At 43.6% G+C, this 14,937-nt stretch overlaps 1 protein-coding gene across 6 annotated transcripts in view; it reads left to right on the top strand.

Annotated features, from left to right (window-relative positions):
* The window catches only part of magi1b (membrane associated guanylate kinase, WW and PDZ domain containing 1b), a 151,407-nt gene that overhangs the window by 134,016 nt on the left and 2,454 nt on the right, over window positions 1–14,937 (top strand). For 4 of the 6 annotated variants that reach the window (XM_028575252.1, XM_028575253.1, XM_028575251.1 and 1 more), the window contains 8 exons: window positions 1,569–1,660; window positions 2,384–2,576; window positions 3,799–4,161; window positions 6,055–6,222; window positions 9,731–9,824; window positions 10,131–10,218; window positions 10,952–11,095; window positions 12,940–13,078. In XM_028575252.1, coding sequence (XP_028431053.1) covers window positions 1,569–1,660; window positions 2,384–2,576; window positions 3,799–4,161; window positions 6,055–6,222; window positions 9,731–9,824; window positions 10,131–10,218; window positions 10,952–11,095; window positions 12,940–13,078 — 1,281 coding nt within the window. Of the gene's footprint in view, window positions 1–1,568; window positions 1,661–2,383; window positions 2,577–3,798; window positions 4,162–6,054; window positions 6,223–9,730; window positions 9,826–10,130; window positions 10,219–10,951; window positions 11,096–12,939; window positions 14,655–14,937 lie in introns of those variants that run through there. The other 2 variants (XM_028575249.1, XM_028575254.1) reach the window with 2 other exon arrangements.

The following is a 14,937-nucleotide window of genomic DNA, read 5'->3' as shown; positions in this document are numbered from 1 at the left end:
GTATACACACACTTAAAGCAAAGAAGCTCACGTGTACACCAAGGTGAGGCCACACACATGCACACTTGCTCCGTCTATCTACTGGCTCCCAGTAGCCCCCCTGAGGCTCCCTCCATCTAGCCTCGTGAGACCGTCCTGATCTGGCGAGCTCCAGTTTTCCACTCGCAGATCAGTCTGGCATCTTGAGGCAGAGAAAATTTGGAGTCGTTAGTCAAACGACCGGGCCAATCAGCGTTGGTTTTGAGGTGGGTTAGGTGGTGATAGACCGATGGTTTATCCAATCAGCTAACCAGTATTATCAGCCAGCAGTAGCCCTAATTCTGTTAGCCGCTCGCTAATGCTTTTTTTCTCTTGGATCCTTCTTTTGGAATATGGTCCGGGAACCTGAAATGGTGACTTTTATTCCTAAATTCTCGTTACACAAATGGCAAATATCCTTTACCGACATGTTGCTTGCATGCTGAGTTTACGAGCTATGCTTTGCCTGCAGCAGCAGGGGCGGGCTTGTGGTTGTATTTTCATACGCTTCGTGGATCTGATTGGTTGATTTGGCCCGTCTATCACCAACATAGGTGATAGACAGATGGTTCATCCAATCAAATAACCAGTATTCCGCCCCTTCCCAAAAGTTCTCCAACGGAAAGTTCCCAGATGGATATGCCGAGCAAATGCGAAGCAATCCATCTGGCGGAGTCAGGTTACCCTCCATCTACGCTGCTACATGAACCATGAGCTGTCATTCTCTGCAGTGCAATGCCTCTTTTATAGCACAGTACCTTTCTTTTGACTAATATACACACATTTCTGTCTCTTGTGGATGGGAGTGGGCTGTGAACTAGCCATACTTAATAATATATGGCGTATTCCAGCCTGTATTAGCACCTCTGTTGGGTGGGAAGTGCTCTCCAACATAGGGAAGAGTAGAAATGGAGTTGCATGTCACACATCACCTCATGAAAGAAACAGTGTAGTCCATTTGAATAGAAATGTCCAGGCCGTGGGAACGTCACTGAAAATGTTTTAAAAAAGCTAAAAGAAAAAAGAAAACTATGCTATTTCAGACTTCAGAGTGGAATTTCAGCCTGATCATTTCTAATTATGGGACCAATGAATGAAGGTGCTCTGAATTGTTTTGGCAGCCTTTCTGGTTTTTGATAGTTTATTTAAGCTCTATACCTATGCTCTTTACCAAAAATAGATCTTTTTGTATCTTTTGATGATCAGATGTTTGTTCTTTTCCCAAAGCCTCCAGACAGATTGTTTGTGCAAAAGTGCTATCTTGGTGACAAAGCTTGGAACAGTTGCGGGGGGGGGAATGAATTTTTGCATGTTGAAATATGCACGCAGGGGGTTTGATTGCCTTAGAACAATGGGTGCATCCATTATGATCATACCGTTCTCTGCAGTCCTCTCAAAGCTCAACCATGGTATTTTGACTGAATAGGGTGATATTGAGGGAGTTATATTAGGGCTGAGCTCATCTTGTACTGGGGCAGACACAGGCAGTCCCCTGGGCTGGCTGTTGATATTAATGCAGAAATGTTAATGGTGCTCTGTTAATTTCACAGTTCCAGATTTCCAGGAGCAGGACATTTTTCTGTGGAGGAAAGACACAGGGTTCGGCTTCAGGATCCTAGGAGGCAACGAGCCAGGAGAGCCGGTGAGTCTCTCTCACACTCTTTCTATCTCCCACTGCTGATTCTGTCTAGTTAGCTTTTTAATGTCCTCAATTTTCACTTCATATGTGTGTGAAGTGTATACTATCATACAACTGACAAGATTTAGTAACCTGAATAATGAAATGGACGCTACATTCCCAGCACTAGTCTGATCAGCATCTATAGATTTTTTTTTTTTTTTCTATTTATCTGTCAGTGATTTCTACAACACAGTATCACTTTGATCTGGCCAATGTAAAAAGAAAACCACCCATCCCATGCACACACCATGTCTTTCTTAAAGAGGCAAAGTAGTTTGTTCTTGTTCACCGGCCTGCACTGCGTTTTTTGAAGTAAAAGAAATAATGATTTACTTTGGAGCTGGGGTGACTACTGTAGCAGGCTTGGAAGAAGAGGAAAGACGCAATAATGCTGTTTAAATTGTAGCAGACCTGCAACTGCATGGCAACTTAATGCCTGCTGTAAAAGATGGGACATCTTTGAATTCTTATTTAATGCATATACAGTACGTACATAATAGTATATCTTTCTTAATTATTTTTTTTGTCTCAGTTAAAGCTTTGTTTGAACTCCTTCCATGTGTGAAGTCTAAAATTATATATATTATATATTGCCCTTTTGGCAATCTTTGCCTATCTGTATATGATCTAGATTTGTGAGCACAGTCTCACAGGTGTCCTTTATCTACTTTGTTTGCGTTTCAGATCTACATTGGCCACATAGTGAAGTACGGCGCGGCAGACGAGGACGGACGCCTGCGCTCCGGGGATGAACTGATATGCGTGGATGGCACAGCAGTGGTGGGCAAGTCCCACCAACTTGTGGTGCAACTGATGCAACAGGCTGCCAAGCAGGGCCACGTCAACCTCACTGTTAGACGCAAAACCAACTATACCGGTAAGAAGGAAGAGGGATAAAGATCAGCAGTCTAGCTTGTTAGAGACCTGCTAGCTTGTTAGAGACCTGCTGAGGGGTTCAAAAGTCAATGTTTCATCCACTCATACTGAATATACAGTATGTATGGATATAGATATCCATGTACAAATATTTAGAGTAGGGGGAAAAAATCGATACACGATATTTTCTTTGGCAATTCTGTATCGATTGAAAAATTTGGTTGGAAAGTTGGAAGAAAGGAAATAAATTGCAACAAATCAATTGCATGTCAGTTTCATATTAAATCAGCAGTGTATTTTATAATTTATGAATATAATTAACAAATTATTTCGCCAACAAAGTCATATATCGGCATGAAAAGCACTATGTGTACTTCACATCACCATGAGCTCCATTTATTTTAATCACAATTCCATCAGGGACCCGGGGACCTGCTCGCTATGTGCAGTGGTCGCCTTCCTCTGTATTAGTCTGGATGTGTATTGGTTGGAAGCGCTCGCCCGCTACTGCTAGCAAACGCCCCCCACCCCCAATCACTGCCATTTCACTGCTCTGCTCAGCTCCACACTGCTCCTCGGGAAGGCGATAAAGAAAGGCCCATAAATATGATGGAGAGGGTGGTCAACCTTCGGCCTGCTGTCAGCAGACATACATTAGTGCGTTGCTGCTCCCCGTCTGCCTCAGAGCGTCGAGAATATGAGGCGCCTTCCGTGAGCAGCTGCACAGGAAATGAAATGTGGAATGAAATGTCCAGATACGACGTCTTTAGTTCATCTTTTGTTCAGAACAGATCAGAGGACAGATTGTTGCAGAGGCTCTTCTCCCCAAGGTGTCTTGCCAGCTTGTCTTTTATCATATCAGCATGAACTAGCTGTGTTAGGAGAGAAAACTGTCTGTGTTTATTTACAATCTTTTTCAGATTGCACACATGATGCAACATTTTGCTGTGTTGTCATATCTTGCCCTATTATGCAGCAGTCTCTAACTCTGCTTTTTCTGTTCTATTATCTTCCGGAACTTATTATATAACAATGTCTGGTCTAATGCTGATCTGTTTGTCTTCATTCTCAAACACTCTCACTTGTGTCATCTCCTTAATCTCTTCTGCCTCACCTCCCTTAATTTCTTCCATAAATCTCTCTCGTTCTCCACACCATTTCCCTTATCACCCTTCTCTATATATGTTCATCTTTCTCACCTTATCCCCCTCCGCCATCTGTAGTTAAAGCAGAGGGAGACGTGCCCCCATCGCCGGCATCCTCCCACCACAGCAGCACCCAGGCGCCCAGCTTCACGGAGGAGATGGGGAAGCGCACCCCACAGGGCAGCCAGAACTCCCTAAACACCGTGAGCTCTGGCAGCGGCTCCACCTCCGGCATCGGCAGCGGGGGAGGGGCGGGAGGCAGCGGTAACGCTGTGGTCGCTGCGGCAGTCGCCACCACCTCCTCTCAGCCCCCCAGCGCCATCTCCAACGCCCCCTCCGCCTTGCAGCCCTACGACGTAGAGATCCGCCGCGGCGAGAACGAAGGATTCGGTTTTGTCATTGTCTCTTCGGTGTCGCGGCCTGAAGCTGGCACCACTTTTGGTAAGAGCTGTCACACCTTTCTGTGACGAGCGTAACTAAATATCTCCACACGCAATTGTTGATTGTACAGAAATCAGTTCTACTCAGCAAAACATGAAACACACTTTTTCATCACCAGGGTCTTTTATCTTCTTTATGGGCTGCCTTTGTATCATCCATAAAACCACTGAACACTAAATAGCCTGACAACCAGCACCGATTCTGGCTATTTACAGTCCAACCAGATCAATACCAACTCTCTTCAAAGAACTGGTTCTTCTTTTTCATTTTCGTCTGAGCCTGTCAAACCAAGACACTGAAACCCTTTCTTCGCCTGCAGCTGCTGCTACACTCACACTTTCACAAGGCTTTCATAATTGATCACAAGTGAAGTGGGTCTTACATAAGGCATTTGTATTATTCAGCTCAACTTAAATGGCTTTGGCCGAGCAGGACGGCACTAAAAGCATGACAACTTAATGAGAATGAGTGCTGCAAGCAGGATAAATAGGACAAATGATCAGTGTGGATACAATTTATTTATTTTACAACATATGATGCACTGACTCGTTATAACCTTGTCTACATTTTTAAGGTTATTTTGCGTCACATAGCTGATAGAGGAATCATTGTATTGTTGAAATATAAAGCTGGTCAAATTGATTCTACTTTGCTTTTTTACAAACTAGTAGTGTCTTTTCTATGCAGTGCACTCTTTGCCCAACTGCCATGGCTTCCTGCCTAGACCACTATGGCATTCCCCTCTTCTCTGTGCTCTTATCTCTGTCGGTGTGGGTGGACTGAAAAGGCCGGGAAATGCTCAGCTTTCCAGGTTGGCTCACAAAGTGGCAAAGCTCCTTTTCACAGGCCAAAGTAGAAAGCATGGGACAGCATAAACGCTTTATTTGATTTGACCTGCAAAATCTAATAGAAACACATTGGCTACATGAAGCCAGTCCACACATACTGTTAGTATTTGGAGAAGCACTTTATTTCGTTCAGAAATCCCACGGGAACCTCCGCCTCTCTTTTTCTCTGTCCCTCCATCATCTGCTTTCCACTTAATATTTTACAGCTAGATTCAGTTGAAAAGACAGGAAGAGGTCAGGGTTAGACAAGTTTGTAGTGGAATAAAAGAGAGCAAGGCAGTTGAAGGGAGAGATGAATAATAATGAAAAGGAAAGAGTGATTGTACGCTCCTATACTCTGCAGTGACTGATGTCAGACTGCAGACCGAGAGAAAGGGGGGAAGAAAAAGAGAGAGACCTTAGGGTAGTTGGTGCGATGTCAGCTCTGATGTATGTTTGTCGTCTCCACCTTTCTGCGGGTGCAGGTGTTTGGGATGCAGATGACACAACACAGTTTTTTTTTATTATTATTAGCTTTCTACTGCCGAGAGACTCTCATGCAAATATAATAATGATATCCATTTTAGGAATGTGGTGCTGGAGTAGCTCTACGTGTAACAGGAGGATAAGACAGAAAGGGTGCAGGAGGACGAACACTTTGGTAGATTTAGTTTTTTTCAATCATTGGAGAACACTTTACATTAAAAGGCTTGAGAACTACAGCATACCAGCTCCAGTGATTTCTTTGGAGAGCACACATTTGCCTTACTATACCAATGCTTGCATTTTGTTCTGTCGCTTTTCTGATCAGTTTCTCTCAGTTACTGTGGCTTGGCTGGCTGCTGGCTGTTGGTGGGGATTTAACCCTTAACCTTCTGATCTTCTTTTTCTGCTCCTTTCCCATTCCTTTCCCTTCTCTTTTCAAACACAATCCAACATCACTTTAAACACACACACACACACACACACACACACACACACACACACACACACTGAATCACACATCACAACTTGACAATGGTGATTATAGCTGGCAATGCATGTGTGGCCATGCCCCACAAAATAGGGCGCATCATCGAAGGGAGCCCAGCAGACCGCTGCGGGAAGCTGAAAGTCGGCGACCGCATCCTAGCTGTGAACGGGTGCTCCATCACCAACAAGTCCCACTCTGACATCGTCAACCTCATCAAGGAGGCCGGGAACACCGTCACACTACGCATCATTCCTGGAGACGGTGAGTAGAGGGTGGCAGTTAAGCACTCCACTCTACAGAATAGTTTATTATAATTTCTGATTTTGTTTAACAGTCTCTATTCCCTTGAAAAACTGTTGCGAGAGTGCAACCTCAGTGTTCTAAAAGGTGCTGACAACCGTGGGGGATATTTTCAACTCACACATTCTGACAATATCACATTCAGTCGGTAGCCTTGAGCCAAAAATTCACATTTTGCCAAACTATTGAGCAAGAGCGTGTTCATGAAGGTTGTCTAAGTAGAAGTGCAGATTTTTGCTCAATGTGGCTTTGCTCAATCATACATTAACGGCAGTCAAACAATACAATCATCAACTCTTGATCGTATTATTATGGGTATATTTGAGGAGCAGGACAATTCATCACTCTCCCTAGACTGGGTAAACCCAGCCCGATGTGCCGGCGATTTGATTTCTCCCTGCAGCTCAGGCTGGAAACCTGTCCGTTTATCTCTCCTGCTTCCGTTACAAATTGGCGGGAACCAATCACAAACTGGCTTATCCACCTGGCGCGCTATTGGCGGGTTTAACACGATGACGATAGAGAAGCGTCCAAGTAGCTTTTTGTTTACATTCAACATGGCGGCCACTGAAGCGCAGCAACCCGTTGATGCTGCTGTCGCTGCTGTTTTAAAAGATTTCAAACGCAACTTTTCTCTGAAAACGGAACAGAATCTTGCCCTGGAACAATTCCTACAAAAGAAGGATGTTTGCCTTACTACTGACCAGCTTTCGCTCTGCCTCGCTCTGCAAAGTACGTCACCCAGATCGTTGGTCTGATTGGTTGAAGGACTATCTAATTGCGTACAGAGTCATTAGAACTATACCCGTTGATCACGCCTCTTGTGCAGTAGAAAATCCAGAGCAGACTCCCCAGACTAATGTTTAATCTTAAAAGATTGAGCTTGGTCTGGTGATAGCCAGACTACACTTTCCCTGCAGCGTTGACAGAACTGCTTCTTTGGGGATAATTTGGGAACTTTCCCAGCCTTTGCGTTTTGCACTTTTAAAATACCATGATACATAGAGAACTGCAGAACTTCCTCTGTATATGTGTGTTTTTTGTTAAAGTGGTTTTAAGGAAAAGTTTGTGCACATTATGTTGTGCGGTACAGCTGAGAGCTCTCGTTGCTTTGTGCTGACAGTTCCTCCTGGCATGCTTCACAAATGCTGTTAATTAAGTGTGTGTGTGTGTGTGTGTGTGTGTGTGTGTGTGTGTGTGTGTGTGTGTGTGTGTGTGTGTGTGTGTGTGTGTGTGTGTGTGTGTGTGTGTGTGTGTGTGTGTGTGTGTGTGTGTGTGTGTGTGTGTGTGTGTGTGTGTGTGCGAGGAAGGCGATACTCCCTTTCAACCTGCACACTGGTAGAAATTGGAGCTATTTGTCCACCGCTCGTTGCTTTCCGGCTCACTTCTTAATAGATGAAGATTTTTTTTATTCCCGTAGAACACTTGATGAGAACAGTGATCCAAAATTGCTCTGCCAAGAAGACACAGAGAGCAAGAGAGAAGGCGTCAGAGAGAAATAACTGGATATGCTTTATCGGAAAGTTCGGGTTTATGTGCATGTGTCAAACAAACAGACGCTGTCTGACATGGAGACAGACAGAGTGACAGGGAAAGATTGTGGCTTGTGTTTCTAAGTTGTGAGTGACTGTTCTCTCTGCTTCAGTTTTCACAATGACTGAGCATTCCTATTTTTGACTGGATCTATCTTGTCTAAACATTCTTGCATAAATACCACCGCAGGAGGTTCTTCCCAGTTGAAATCAGGTTCAGCTCCTTTCCATTGAAATCACCTCTCCCCTGTGTGGGAGCACAGCCAGAGTAGTTTAGCGACTGATGCTCAATACTTTTGCAATGACGAGGAAAACAGGAACTGTTCCTGCTGGTCCACAGTAATACACGCACAAACCACTAATGCCTTCATCAAAGCTTATGTCTCTGCAGTATAGACTAGAGCACACCTCATTGCTTCCTATTGTGTACGAAAAGGGAGACAGACGTGCCTGAGATGATATGATGTGCCTTTCTTTTAATTTCTTTGCAAAACCTGGAGTATATTGTGTAGTACAGCCCTCCCACCACTCTTATTACGTCTCCCTTTCTTTCCCCGTCCGCTCCTCCTTTTTCTTTCCCTCTCCCGAATTTCTCATTGTGAATTTACCTGCTCTCTTTTCTAACTCGGTCCATTCAGGGCAAAAGGGCAAATTGCCAGGGCCAGAGACAAATTACAAAAACCGCTCACTGCTTTTTCTTTGCGCCGTGAATGTTTTTAAGCCAGAGAGGAGAAAAGAGGCAGTGGGTCGCCAGCGAAACGGAAAGACTGGGGGCTTATTCGATTAATTTCCAGACAGAAAACCGTTTTGAGTAGAGAGATTAATGGAGAGAGGCAGCAGAATGGAAGGAGTGGGTTATGCAGATGAGCAGACGGAGGGCCGAATAGGGTTTACGGGGACAAATTTGACGGTTTGAAAGTGAAAAATGAGCAACAGAAGAATATGTGAAATTGTTGCTGCCAGAAATTCTCGTGGATGCAGCGCGGACCTTATGCCGAGGACTGGGCTGAAAGATTCATCACTCACTCGCGTACACCCAGAACAAGAAGGTTCTCCTAAACGTAGTCCGAAATAACGCTTGCCCCACCCACGCTGCAGCTTGCCTGGTTGACTTTGCGCCTCGTGGGCAGCTGAGCAATAGAAGAGTTAAGCCAACGGGGACTAAGGAGAGTGGTGGAGGTGGAGGAGATGAATAGATAAGAGGAACTGACCGTGAGGTGAATAGCGAGTAGGGGACTAAGAAGAGAGTGGAGAGTTGTATTCAAATAAAGGATACCTTTACTGTACATAAACAAGAAAGATAAGATTGTTGAGGAGAAGAGAGGTTTCTTTATGTGGCAAGAGTAATGTAATGATGGTGTGTTTTTGTCGAGCTCAGCGTGGTTCATTGATAAAACAAAATGATTGAACTAGTGTTAAGATAAAAGACGTTTCCTGTTTGACAATTCAGAGGCAGACAGGAGGAGTTTCAGTCCACAGTGAGATGCACTGTGCACTGAAACACAATTTTACAAGCAGCACGACAAAAATGATTGATAGCACAAATGTAAAGCGTGTTATTATGTGTTATTCCGGTGTCCCAGATGTTGGCTAAGTGGTGGAGAAAGCCTGGAGGCTGCTGGAGCTGCTGGAGCTCCCTGTAGGTCAGCTAATGTTTGTAGCTGTCAACTTCTGTATGGACACCAATATAAACACGGGAAAATGTAAATGTTCCACATGTGGAATATGGATATAATTCCATCCCACAGTCTTTACTCTTTTATAGAAATGATAACGTATTAAATTAGAAGCTGTATGCAAAAAGCAAATGTCAGAAGAAATGTACTCAATGTAGCGAGAAGGTTTTTATATTTGCATGGGTGAGAAAAAGGTTCTTGGACCGTGTGACAGATGATTGACATGAAAAGCAATAACTCGCCTTCTCTCGCCCTCCTCAGAGTCATCCAACGCGTCTTTGTTGACCAATGCGGAGAAGATCGCCACTATAACCACCACTCACACACCTCAGCAACAGGCTGCACCTGAGGCCAGGTAAGGGCCACAATGGGATATTGAGTGGTTTGTACAAAACAAATAAAGTTGTTGTTTCCATCAAGGACCACTTTGGAAATAAATGTTGTTTACAGTAGTGCTTTTAAGTGCTTTTTGTGTCATGATACTCATTTGAGTTGTTGTGCTTTTAGATTCCAAATAAAATGATGACCTTTCAGTCAGTAGAATGTTTTTCAGACGATGTGTCGAAAATATGCAGATTACGTTTATTATGAACTGCCTATTATACATATATTATTATATAATGTACAATATTTGACACTGACTGCTATCTTTCTGCCTCAGGAACAACACCAAACCAAAACAGGAATCGTTTGAATTCAAAGCACCACAAGGCCCTCCTCCCCAACCCCCTACACAAGTCTCCGCTCAGGTAAGGAAGGCCACTCCATTTAGGTCATCCATTCATTCACCTGTCGCTTCACTCATGCATCTGTCCATTTCCTGTCTCCATCAAACAACCCAGCAATCTGCGCTCCGTCCAGTCAACTTCCTAACCATGTCCGCATTTGTCTTTTCACACATCCATCACCAGTCCACCCACCCACCTTCCCAAGGACACGCAAAGTGCATTTTTATTTGTTTATTATTCCTTTATCGTCCACCTGCTGGCGTTATCAGGAGTCCCTGCATTAAGAAAAGTCTGTTTGCTTTCAAAGTAAACCCCTCAGCCCACTGTGTTCGCTGCTGAATTAATCTGGTGGTGTGGAGATGGCTTGCACAGATAGCATTGATCCCTTAGCAGAGGAGATTAGGAGGGCGTGAAGACAGGAGCTGCTGTGGCTGTCTGCCTGTCCTTGTGGTGCCCGGTCTCTCTCTCTAGCTTTGCCCTCTCTCTAATGTCCACCCAGAGCCCAAAGCATCAATAATTCCGCATCCTTACAGCAGTGCATATGCATGTGCGCACACACACACACACACACACACACACACACACACACCCACAGTGTCTGGCACACCTTATAAATAGGTGTGACTTTCCTGAAGGTGGCATTTGTCCCATGCTCCTGAAATAGGATCCCACTTCAAAGGAGAGACACACACACACAAATACAAACACACACACCAAATTTTAATCATAAACCTGCGGTCTGTGTCTCCATCAGGATTCTGACTTCTACTCAGTAGACCTGGAGCGAGACAACAAAGGCTTTGGCTTCAGCCTGCGGGGAGGCAGAGAATACAACATGGATCTGTACGTGCTGAGGCTAGCTGAGGACGGAGCGGCCGTCCGCAACGGAAAGATGAGGGTACGGACACGGTGTACCAACAGCATTCACACACCAAAACATCATCAACTGTTGTGAAATATAATGCCCCGTTTAGACACATAGAAAGATGACAGTCTCAGTAACCCTAACCCATACTAGAGCGTAAAAGTCAGGAAAATGAAACCTTAGTCTCAATGGGACTTACTTTATTAAATAAAGGTTATTGCAAATGATATAGTAGCTTCGGTATCCTGCCATGTAGCTTTTATTTGGTTTTTATGTGCTTTTATTTTTTATTTTATTTTTACACTTGGGTGAATTATTGTTAATTTAACTGATGTCTTATTACTTTTTGTGTGAGATGAGGAACATACCTGGTGGATTTATTGATCAGGGCAGTACTTGCTAGTCACCACTGCAAATGTTAACAGTAAGAATGGGACAAGAAATTGTCTATTTAATTTAAGAATTTTGAGAGATTTCTGAACCAATTTAGAAAAAAAAAAAAAACACACCAAAATTGGAAAAATAGGCTTTAGACAGTGCTGCGCATTTCTACACTGACAACACAACAACTTGTCTCAAACGTGATTACATTTTGACTACTAGATGTTATGTACGGATTCTGATATGATAATATTGCACCTGAATAATACATATTCAGGTGCAGTCTAAGCCACTTGACTGTTGATTAACAAGGGGGCTGATGATACTGCCTCATAGACTTAACAGCCATCAGAATAATATTATCTATCAATATAATTGCTTGTGCATAATGTACATAATGCATATATGAATACAAACACGGGTGCCTCCAGGCTTGAGCACATAAGAGGTTCATTGTGTGAGTGCAATATCAAAACACAAGGCAAACATTGCACAGTCATGGAGCATACCTGTGCACAGAATATGTACATTTTAATTAATTGGCGTTTCTCTACTAGCTCATAAAGTGGCATCCATACATGCTACAGAAGCTGTCATAAAACTGTAATATTTAACCTTTAATCTGATGAATTGTTTAAGTCAGTAGCATTTCCCCCGGGCTGCTTGATTGAATATACAATGTGGGGTTAATTGATTCTCGCCTGTTTGCATGCGAGACATATGCAGAGAGCATGTTGGCAGATACTGTGAATGCGAGCTATAAGAGAGTTTTTGGTATATATTAATACGCTACAGTTAGGAAGTGTGTGGGTGTGCATGTAGTAGCACATTTGTACATGCATGTATAAATATATACATTTGTGGTTTTGCACCTTATTAGCAGAGCTATTAATAGTAGCAGCTCAGTGAGGCAGAGAGAGGTGTCAGTGAGAGAGATCCATATTCTGCCAGAGAAGAATTCCCTCGGCGCAGACAGCACTGTCAGATAACTTGAGGCGTGGAGGCAAAGAACCGGGAAGCAAAAAGTGTTTTTCTGGCTCCAATTTTTTCCCCTCTCTCTTTCTCTCGTTTTCCTCCGTCAGCGTCACAGTTGCTGCTTTTCGACGCAATTTGCCCTCTCTGGAAACTGTTGACTTAGAAAACATTTTTTATTTATTTTTTTTTTGCTGTTGTGCGGTTTACCGTTTGGAAGATTTGATATGTAACTTCTCCTCAATCTGTCTTCCCTTTCCTTCCCTTCTGCTGTCATCGTGTCCCTTTGAACCTTCGTGCCTCTTATCTTTCCTCTTCTTCCCCACTGTCACTTGTTTTCTGCATTCTGCCTTGCTCTGCTGTCTCCTCTCCTTCTTCTGGCTTTTGTCACGTCTCCTTTCCCCCTCTGATTTACTCCTCTCCCCTCCATCTTCACCTGTCATTTTGTCACTCTTCTCTGCCTCCCACCTTTTGCTTCCTCCCTCTCTCTCCCTTTCCTTCACGGTCTTCTACCTTTCCCGTAGGTCGGCGATGAAATCTTGGAGATCAACGGCGAGAGCACCAAGGGCATGAAGCATGCGCGAGCCATCGAGCTCATCAAGAGTGGAGGCCGGCGGGCCCATCTGGTGCTCAAGAGGGGTGATGGCTCTGTGCCTGAATATGGTGGGTCAATCTACGAAAACATTCCCTTCTCCCCCATCTTCACGCCCTGAGCCAGGGGACACTCAGTGGACGGTGGTGGGTCGAAGGGGAAAGAACGATATTACCCTCCCAGGACCCTACACCCATCCCTGGGACAAACCCACCAGGGAGGGGGAAGGGGTTGGTTGGTCTTGTGTCTCTTTCTGGTGGAGGTCACTACTGGGCTTTGGGATTTTTTTTGGGGGGGGGAGCAGGGGTGGAGCTTGCTCCCCTGGGTGCTGTTGCCCCCTCCTGCTGTCACCTGCTCTCAGTTTCCATGTCATCCCGCTGTCACTTTTCACCTTCTGGCCACTGAGCAAAAGCACTTTGCTGGGACTTTACAGAATGGTGGTGGGTCTGATTTCAGTGCTCCATGAAAACAGAAACTGTTTACAGGGTTTGAATAACCAGAGTAGTAACAAATCAGTGTTTCCTGTGAGTAAGAAGTAATATTGAGGGCTCCAAATCCTCATTTAAACACTAATTTAGCGTTAAGAGGAAAAGAAAACTTGATCCATTGCATCCCATGATGAAATGGGACATCTCACAGCTTTGGTTAGGACATGACACAAGCATATTTATGATATTTATTGAAGGTGAATGTAAGCTACTGAACTCTTAAGGGTTTTAAGTGAGACCTGTATTGAGAAGAAAAGGCAGTCTGATGCTTTTTTTTTGCCATTTCAAAGAGGAAAATCTCACTATACTGTGCTTGTCACTAATCCATGGATTTTATTTGCACCCACTGTTAATGTAATTGAAAAGCTGTGACAATAGGAACTCCACCCATCCCCATTCAAAAAGAAAAAGAGTCGCTCCAATTATATAGACGTTTTGTACAGTGATGAAAAGAATAGAGGCATTTTTACAAGTATTTTTGTTCCATGTACAGAGCCATGATCGAAGCCACATATTAATGGATAAAAGTCTATTGCTGCATGATCTTGTCAAAAGTGTAAATTGGATTTTTTTTTTCCTTCTATTGTCTATTTTCCATAATATTTATGGAACGTTCCTTTTTTTAACCGTATTGACCAGTTTTGATTGATAGTCATGAGTCATCATCAATGTTTTCTTTTTGTTACTTTTCTTTTGAGTGGAGATACATTTGCCTGTCTTGAAAAGTTTGTCAATGTAATTTTATTTGCGCTAAGAATGTGCTGTCTTAACCTGCACCAATATGACATCATGTGAACTTGTATATTTTGGATCATTATTCAAACTTTTTAGTTGGCACAACCTCTTGCCTAGTTTCTTTAATTTTTATTTTTTTTTATTTCTGTCAGCAATGTAAAACTGCTTCATATGCTATTGTTGTGTGTGTGAGTCTCACTGTCTTTATTTTGGGGGTTTGGGTTTCTGCTGCTTCTGTGTCCACGTTTAGGTGTGTGTGGGTTAGTGTGTCTGAGTGTATGTGTGCGCTTGGTTCCAGGACTTTTCTCTGTAACTGATGGGTTCCACTGAAGGGTTTGGGTAATTTCCTGGACTGTCTCTTTACTCTGAATGACTCAATGATCAAATAAACACTTTTTTTTTCATTAAAAAAAAATCAACACAATTAATTCTCCTTTTCTTCCTTCAAGTTGGTTCCAACCGATCTAAACCCTGTGCTCTTCTCTTTTTTCTGTTTTTTTTTCTTTTGTTTTGTATCTTCCCTTCTTCCTGTATTGCCCTGGGCTCTGGTCTTCCTTCAGGGATGGCCGTTCCCCATCTCACTGCATGTATGAGAAATGACAAGATGGGGGAGGCCTCTGTCCTCCAAAATCAGACCACGGTTTGTAACTGTCCTCCCCTGTCGTCTGGCTCTTCCTCCCACTTCCTGTCTTACTTTCTCGGTCTCG

The sequence above is a fragment of the Perca flavescens genome, chromosome 4 (assembly GCF_004354835.1).
Source record: "Perca flavescens isolate YP-PL-M2 chromosome 4, PFLA_1.0, whole genome shotgun sequence".
Classification (NCBI taxonomy): domain Eukaryota; kingdom Metazoa; phylum Chordata; class Actinopteri; order Perciformes; family Percidae; genus Perca; species Perca flavescens.
The sequence above is the reverse complement of the archived record's forward strand: the minus strand, read 5'-3'. Positions and strand labels throughout refer to the sequence as shown.